This window comes from Pinus tabuliformis, chromosome 9 (genome assembly GCF_031772625.1).
Source record: "Pinus tabuliformis cultivar Carrire ecotype Pingquan chromosome 9, CPIR1, whole genome shotgun sequence".
In the NCBI taxonomy this organism is placed as follows: Eukaryota; Viridiplantae; Streptophyta; class Pinopsida; order Pinales; family Pinaceae; genus Pinus; species Pinus tabuliformis.
The window spans coordinates 1,847,721,291-1,847,730,604 of NC_142307.1; the positions used below are offsets into that span (position 1 = coordinate 1,847,721,291).

The 9,314-nt window shown below is 37.6% G+C and overlaps 1 protein-coding gene across 1 annotated transcript; it reads right to left on the bottom strand.

The window, feature by feature from the left end:
- Positions 1 to 2,107: 2,107 nt before the first annotated feature.
- On the bottom strand, positions 2,108 to 8,910 carry LOC149156225 (uncharacterized). The gene is made up of 7 exons (XM_089444680.1): positions 6,586 to 8,910; positions 6,289 to 6,447; positions 6,019 to 6,198; positions 5,682 to 5,876; positions 3,717 to 3,815; positions 3,022 to 3,615; positions 2,108 to 2,859 (listed from the first exon to the last, which is right to left on the bottom strand). Exons 1-7 carry the CDS (start codon positions 8,407 to 8,409, stop codon positions 2,521 to 2,523), a joined length of 3,390 nt encoding a protein of 1,129 aa, XP_089300806.1. The 5' UTR covers positions 8,410 to 8,910; the 3' UTR covers positions 2,108 to 2,520.
- Between the last annotated feature and the right edge of the window lie 404 nt (positions 8,911 to 9,314).

Sequence of the window (9,314 nt, forward strand, 5' to 3'; positions counted from 1 at the left end):
TGCATATGATGACATTTGATCCCTCTCAATTCTTAATAGATCCGTTCTCTGCTCTTGATAGATCTGTGGTCAAAATGATCAACAATATCAAATGGATATTGTTGGAGTTAAATTTGAAAGGAACCTTCCGCTTTGCACATCAAGATAACTGACTACAAACACAACGAGGTAGTCCTCCGAGGTCGTTGAAATAACCTTCTATATGGAAGCCGTCACATCTTGAAAAACATAAAGACTAAAGCAGACTCTAGCAACCCTATAATCAAAACGTAAAGACTAAAGCAGACTCTAGCAACCCTATAATCTGTCTTTCCTTTCGTTGCACTAAGTATGGGACTAATCAATATCTACTTCGAACAAGCCCACTTCCTTCGATTGGACAAAGTTTAGAGCTAATCAGTATGTATTCTAGCAACCCTATAATCTGTCATTCCTTTGGTTGGAATTAAAAGTATGAGACTAATCAACATCTAGTTCTAACAGGCGCTTCGGTTGGATAAAGTTTAGATCTAATCAATATGTTAATGTGACTAGCTCTAAAAAGCCCATCTGCCGAGAAATATCGAGGATACATCTATCTTGCCCCAAGTTTCTCCTATTCTTGCTTTGTCTTATGACCTTTCAGTACAGTTATTGTCAGATAACATAATAGTCTTCACCATGCCTTCTTGAAGCTCATCCCAAAAATTCATTGTCCTTTCCCAATCAGGCTTCCAAACGTTGTTTTGCTAATACCAAACAAAATCTTAGAGAGGAAACTGGTACACCGGTAACAATCCATAGTAAAATTCAAAAACACATTCAAATACTAGAAAGGGTAGTAATATGGGTAGTTATTACTGGAGGTTCCTCCAGCACCAGTTATGCATGTCAACGGCATGCATTACCATACTCTCTTAACACTTCAATGAGCATCAGTTTAACATCCAACTTTCATTGTCTCGTAAGCTTTTTTTAAGATTCTTGAATCTACTGTTTGTTGGAACCCTGACACCTTTTGTTCGAGGATTATCTTGAGTATTCCATCTTGCCAGGAGACAACACTCCCATTTAAGGTAATGTGTAGCGAAGGTCTGTGGTGCTGATCTCCCATTCTGTTTTGAGCTACTGCATTCCCTCATTTCACTAGTCCATGCAAAGCAATTGGAGAATTATTTCCCCTCACTCCTATCAGTCTCGCAAGATAGCCATCTAGGTTGGTCTTGGGAAAAAGAGATTACCCTCCCCATTTCCTCCATATGAACCATACAAGTATTTCCTAATTTCTCGCATCCCAAAGAAAAAAAAAGGGAAAAGGAATAGAAAAAACCAGAAAGCAACATAAATGGAAGTCTCTAGCTTCTACCCAAAATCAATACTGTCAACAAATGTTAAAAGATTCAAGTACAAATCCTTCCTATTGGGACATTGAAGCCAAAATAATTATAATAAACACAGAAACCAATCCTAGAGTTCTGGTAGTAACTGAGGTCATGCAAGTATGTAGCCATAAATTGAATATCAGAGGATGACAGACCATTATGGGTTGCTAAAATAGAGATAGAGGACAAATTTCTCTGAGAGACAATAATGCTTTACTTACAAAATTTAACGGTTTCATTGTGAAAATAGCAGGATAATCTATAAACAACTTTTCCCTTGGTATTGAACTTATGTACATACAGTAAATAACAAATCTGCATGTTATAGCTAGTCTTTGACTTGGGTGCATAACCCCAGAGAATATGAGATCATTTGTAAACAAAGATATTATCATGGGCAAAAACAAGTACCATCATGCAGAAATACTATAAACAACTGACGGAAAGAAAAATTAGCAAGATAAATGCATGATCTGAACCTAGAATTAGAATAACATTTGCTGCGTAGAACTCAGAAAATCCATAGGACTACACTTGGGTTTACACAGTTCACAAAGAACAAAACCATGTAAATAGCCCAGTTTCCTACATAACAAGGATAAACACAAAAGGGACAGAACAATCTCAAAATAGTCATCTCAAATTGTATTTCTTTTCAATTCCTGCATGTTACAATGAATACCAGCTATAGAAATAAAGTTTCTCTTATATTTGCTGTCATAAATGAGAACTGACATACCACGTGCTTGTTTTAAAAAATTAAGGTAAAAGAAAGTGCGTATAGTGATGCCAAAATTTTGACTTTGGTCAATATTCACTGATATCTCAATGACAGTCATAATTAAAAAATAATGACACCTCACACTGTAGATTCCTTGTTGGAAAAAAATATGGGAAAATACAACCCCAGCTGCTAATCACCAGCTGTTCTGAGATGGCTGAACAAATCAAATGTTGCAGGAAGCTTATCATCTTGAGCTCCCTCCAAAATTTGCGGTGAGTATTATTTGTATCCATTAGATGTCAATAGAACAACCAATAAAACTATTAAATGACCATACAAATTTAATCCCAAAACGAAATTTGAACTAGCTAACGATGGATTAAAGTTCCTGCCTTCCAAAAATACCTTTGACCTAATGAAATACAATGTAGCGGTCTAGAAATAAAACCACAATATCAAGATGGCCAAACAGAAGCATACTGCTAAAGTGATCCACATCCAAGTTTGCAAGCCTTTCCTACCCTTTTTGGGTGGTGCAGGGAAGGGAATCTTGGGCTTAGCATTTTGAGAGACTGATTTCCTCCTTTGTGGCTTAGCAGGCTTCTGAGTTTCAGGCGTAGCCTCTTTCCCCTCAACAGAAGAAGATTTGATATCACGTGATGCACTACTCTCCACTTTATCTGATGGCAATGGTGTGTCGTTTCCAGCTGTATTAGTAGCAGTTGCTGCTGCAGCTGCTGCTGCCGCCTTTTTATTGGCCTTTTTCTGTTTTTCCTAATCATGGCACAGACACAAATTCTTCATTAAGCAAGAAACAAAATAAAAGTTGCTATAAACAACTAGGCAGGATCAGTTGACCCAGCCACTACAATAACAATAGAGACGCATATACTTTGCAAAAGCAGTGTCATAAATAAGTCAGGAATCAAGATGTACCTTTTCCTTCCGCTCTGCCTCCCTTTGAGCCCTTGCCAATGCCTTCGCATTTGCTCTATCTGCCTGTCTTTTTTTCCGTTCTTCAGCCTCTTTGGCTTTTCTCATTTCCCCCTCTCTTATCTTCTCTTTCATCTTTGCAGCTTCTTCCTCCTTTTTGGCCAAATCTTCTTCCTTGACTTTTGAGGGCTCAGGGCTCACTTCAAAAGACTCTATTTCAAGAATCAAGCGTGACAATTGTGGCTGGGATTTTTTTGACTTGCCAGCTGCTTTCCTTTCAGGGACTGCTACTTGACTAGATAAAGATTGCTGCCCATTTGTTTCTAATTCCATTTGATTAGATTGTTGAGGAATGGCCATAGTCAATGGCTGAACCTCAGGTGCGGATCTTATGCTAGATGCAGATGGCTTCCCTTGGGAGAGAAGTGAAGGATCAATGTCATCACTATAATTAGTTGGTAAAGGAGGCTCCTCATCTGGACCAAGTGACCTCCCATCAAGAGTTCCTAGGCGCTTCAGTATACTCCTTTCGTTGTCTTTCACATACTCTTTACGGAACTCTACATTCTTATTCCATATCTCCATTATCCGCTCAACCTGTAAAACAACACTTCAGCTAAAGAATATACATTTGCCAGAAAACTTTCTCCATACCATTGAACGATAATGGAAATATTGATTCGTAACTAAAAAAATACCTGGTTGCTACAAAGTTTGTCTAATGCCTCCCTTTGACCTGAAAGTGCATACTGCCTGGCTGACTGAATATTACTTCTGGTCTGGTGGAATTCAATGTTCTGGGAAAATATGAAGAGATTCAATGAAAACTCTCAAGACGTACTCCCCTCACATTCAAGTCCAAATATTGATAGACAGGATATGCTAAAAGAACAAGAAAAAAGGAAGCTATCATGCTGAATTGCCTCTGTAACATAATTATCATATCTAATTTCATGAAAGAAGTCAATTAAGGTCATTAGTTTACAAAAACTGTCTTGTTTCCAAATTTACAAAAGTATGGTTGGCTTTGGCTAGGTGTTTACCATTACAGCTGCATCTCACTATAGAGATTCCAATAAAATCAACATCTCTAGGTAAATGTATCCATTCAAGGAACTAGAGCGATCAAAATGTCATAAAAACATTATAAAGAGAAAAGTGAATTACACTAAAAAACATCTGGAATAGATGTTAGTATTCACCAATTAATTGGTGATAATGGCAACACTTTTGAAAATTGATTAATTTCTCAGGTTAGCTGGCCTCTGCTTGCCTGAGATAGCCTGAAAGAACAAACACAGCAACAAGGACACAACTTCCACATCCAGTAGTTTGCAAATTACAGGCCTAAATTGCTGTTTCCTGTGAGTAAATGTATAAATAGGCAATCTATTTCCATTATAAAGAAGCATTGGAAACAAAAGTAATATGATCGTGTCCAGACAAATTGAAATCAGAATATCAGATATTTCATGTTCAATTGTTGACACACCTAGTCATATTGGGGAAAACATGTCATGCAATATGCAACTGTCTCAACAAACATGGAGTTAAACTCAAATATTACTGACATCTTGTGCTTTATATTATTGGCTGTGAATGTTTAAACAAAAATGAAATAGGAAAAAAAATTAAAGCAAATCCAACACAATAACTATTGGCACATTGAGAAAATAGCATTGGCCTTGATATTAGGGGCTGTCAACAACTCAATATTTAGATATCGACAAATGCTTCAAATCCTACTGTGTGCATCAGCCTCAAATTACAAGAAAAGTCAACTAGAATGTAAATGTTACAATGCCCTTTGCTGCAAAGGTAATGAGCTCATGGCAGGTGCTTAAATTTCAAAGGCCATTAAATTATTAACTGCCAAAAAGAAATAAATGAGGATGCCAGTACTAGATGACCAAGCTACCTGTTAACCTTACAGTAAATTTGGCACCTCAAGATATTACCAATGACCTTGATATAAGTGGCTACCATGTTTTCAATGTTCAGGACTAGAAACTCTCCAACTCTTATTTTGCACATAAATCAGTGTATTATATGATAAATGTGCACAGTGTATTATATGATAAATGATGGAGCCTATCATAAAAGACAATTTGAATGAAAATAAAATTGTTGCAATGCCCTTTGCTACAGATGCCATGCTCATGACAGGTAGCTTGAGCCATTTCCCTATATAAATGGCCGCCCAACCAAACCTAAAAACCTCTAAACATGGAGATATTTGTTAACTGCTTCAAGAATAGCCAAAACTATGTCAACTGTTCAAAGATTATTGGAGGCCATTAGAACAGCTGTCACCATTCATTCTTCAGAAGCCTACACCTCCCATCAAGATTCCTAGCAGTTTCAAATCTTCATATCGGTTGGTCAGAACTAGCAGAAATATATAATATATTCATTGAATATATAACCTGATTTCAATAGGTAAAAGAACACCACAACAGGACTTTCAAAATTCATACATTTCGATATAGCATGGACATAATTTTCCATTGTAACCAAAAGAAAGAATATACAAATGAGGAATTTTGTTCTGATCTGATTTTTTTTGCACAACAATAAAAATGAGTAGAAAAAAAAGTCTGACAGTAGTTAACACTATCTTACAAAGTTTAGTCAGCTAATGTAAAAAAGTGTGATTTTCTTACCCGCTCATACTCCTGTTTTTTTAGAGCCTTCAATGCTTCATAGGCTTCTTGCCGAACAGAATCTGCATCATTCCATTCATCTTGCAATTGCCTCAAATCAGAGTTCAAGGCACCAAATTCTTTCTCAATGGCCTGCACATTCTTTTCTGCTTGAAAAGCCTGCTTTTTCAGGGAATCCAATTCCTGACCCAGAAGCTGCACAAAGATAGAAAACAAGTTATAGGGACTTTAAGAATTGAAGAAACCAAAGGTGATTAATCTTCAATGAATTACCTTAACAAGTTATTGGACTTTAAGAATTGAAGAAACCAAAGGTGATTAATCTTCAATGAATTACCTTACTACGTTCTTGAATTTTATCAATGTGATCAAATGCCTCTTGAAGCTCAGAATGAGATCCTGTAATTGCACATAGTTGATCCCGATTAAGCTTCATCACTTTCATCTCACGCAGCAACTGTTTTTCTTCCCGTAAAGGCATGCTCTCGTGTTCAATTCTATATTGCATCTGGTATATCTATTTACAAAAATTAACAAGTTCATTATGAACAACCAATAAATTAGTAACACATATGATTTAAATGCAATCCTTGCGATATGAGTATACCTTTTCATCAAATTCTTCTACAGACGTTGCATTCTTTACTCTGTTCAAGGTCAACTGCACTGGTTCCATCTCTTGTCGTTTGGACTTGATTGCCTCACGAAATGCCCTCTCTTCCTGCCTTGCAGCTCTCAACCTCTCTATCATTTGTTCTTTGTTGGACTACACAAAAGCCCATATGAAATATAGCAGAGTAAGAAGAAGAAACAATTTTCAAAAGACTAAAGCAGATGTACTAGATGCTCAAAACAGCAAAGAATATTCAATTAAAAGACTTGCGAAGATATATAAGCATGTTACCCGCTTCATCTGTATGGCTGCTTTGATGAAGTCCCTGATTTGGGTTTTCTCATCCAAATGCAGCTGCGCAAGTCGAATTTGAGTTCTAATTTTGTTGTCCAAGTGCCTTGGTATTTTCACTAAGCACGGGAGCTTCTTCTTAGTGACCTCTGCTTCAGGCTTTTGCTCATTCTCTGAAACAGGAGTAAACAGACCATTTGAACCAGCAAGAACACCTGTAGATACCAAATCAGAGGCACTAACAGCAACACCCTCTTGCATGTCTGGTTGCACTGTGTGATTGTAGCCTCCAGAATTTTTATCTACCACGTCAGAAGACCCACCAATGTTAGACACATTGCAGTCACTTGACTCTGGATCAGATATTTCATCTTTCCCATGATGCACCTCGTCAACCTGTTGTCCATCCATGTCTTCAGTGAGAATACCATTATCCTCATTATCAAAACACCCTGATTCAAGCTCATTGTCATCATTTAAATGAAAACGAGGTTCCAGCTCACTGTCCCCATTTGGCAAACAGTCCATTTCAATCTCATCATTCTGCCCCTTGTTTGCAGGTTCAGATTGCTTCTCCTCATCTATTATATGGCCACATGCATCGTCCTCATTTTCCAAGTTCTGGCATCTAGATTCACTATTCTGCTCTGGCTTGTTGTCCTCACTCACCACAGACTCTATTTCTTCAAGTTTACCATCTAACGCTGGCAATTCCAGCTTCTGTTGCTCCACTGAAATGCTCTCAGATTCAAACTCACGGTTTTTATCAATTAAACACTGGAACTCAGAATCACAGGCTAGATTCTGTCCATTTGAATTGATCTCTCGGGGCTCAGCAACCGGCTGTGATCCCTGCTCCAGTTCGTTGTTCTCCACAAAATCTCCACTTGACGAACACTGCACATACTTCTCATCATTCCCAGTCATTACCTCTGGTGAATTGATCTCCTGAACCTCCGCAACCAGAGGTGATCTCTGCTCCAATTCATTGCTTCCCACAAAATTCCTTTCAGCTCCATCTTCTCTATTAATGGAACAGGGTGATTCAAGATTGTCCCCCACAAGATCCCTTTCAATACTTTCTTTCCCGTTAACCAAACTGGGGGATTCAAGCTTGTCCTCCACAAGATCTCTTTCAATACTTTCTTCCCCATTAACCAAACAGGGTGATTCAAGCTCGTCCCCAACAAGATCTCTTTCAATCCTTTCTTCCCCATTAACCAAACAGGTTAATTCATGTTTATCCCTCACAAAATCCGCTTCAACCTCATCATCTCCATTAACCAAACATGCTAATTCAACCTCATTCCCCGTAAAATGATTTTCAATCCCATCATCTCCATTAACCGAACAGGGTACTTCAAGCTTCTTCTTTGGTTTATTTAATGAATCATGTAGCTCAATCCCAGGGTGATCATCAACAGAAACAGTGAATTGGCAATCAATTTCCCCATTCTCCACCAACTCACAATCAATTTCCTTATTATCACTTAACAAACACTCTGAACTATGCCCCTCATCTCTGATCTCATGAATGTCTCTGATCTCCAATTCATGATCTTCCACAGGAAGCTCAGGGGCATGATCACCCACATCAAGTGGAGCATTCGACAACTCATCTTCACATTGTTCACTACCCGGCAAAATATCGTCATCATCCACACAACTTTCACTACCACCACAATTAATGTCCATCTTATCTTCATTCAACTTCAAATTCTCTTCACTCAAATCTGGTTTGTGAATTGCATCGACCACAACATCCTCGGCCTCCCCCCTGCAACCTTCCAGGACTCCATTGCACATCCCCACCTCAGCCGTCATTCTTGCCCGCCGAAAAGATTTAATTTAATCGCTAAAAAACAACAGGCCTCAAACCCTAATTCCCAGTAAAACCTTCTGATCGGCCAAATTACAGCTAAACCGGCCAAATTACAGCTAAACCTTCCGCAAGGCAATAACAAAAAATAAAGACCCGCCAAATTCACAAGATCTTTACAGTGAAAGACTTACCTTTGGGATATTTTCCTTGCACCAGAAGCTGCATGCGAAGGCTAGATCGAACTCTAGTGGAGCCAATTTAAGCCAAAATCAAGGCTCAAACTCAACCAAAATCCGCGTTTCCAACACCAAAGTCTGCTAAAACTGTCAGATAAGCTGCAATGGTGAAGCTGTTACGAACATTTAAGGACGACGTGGAAGGGATTTAAGGGTTTCCACACGATCTGGGAACTGAGAATTCGCGAAAATCTCAGATCAAAACCCTTATAGAAACAAATCCAAAGATCACAGAGATCATCGCTGGAAATACTCAATTTCATCTTTATTTTAATAACATATATATCTATTTATATTGAGCCACCGTCTATTTTTGTCATTATGATTTATTGTTATTGGCTCCCATAATGCCCTTTACCATTAATAAAATTATAAATAAAATAAAAATTTGTGAAAGTAATTACCATTTTTTTAGTAACATGCAATTTTAATTTTACCGGCTTTAAAAAATGTAATTAAAATTTTAAACTTGCCATTTTCGCCTTCACACCAGGTTAAAAAGTTTTTAGGTTTTTTAAAATTTTAACGGAAGGTGTTTTTTAAAATCATTTTTAACGTTAGTCGGGTTCAAAGGTTTTTTTTTTTAACCTTAGGGGAAGATGGTTTCTTTATGTTATAAGATAGATGGATTTTTTTCATTATTCAATTTTTAAGGCTAAAATAAAATAAAT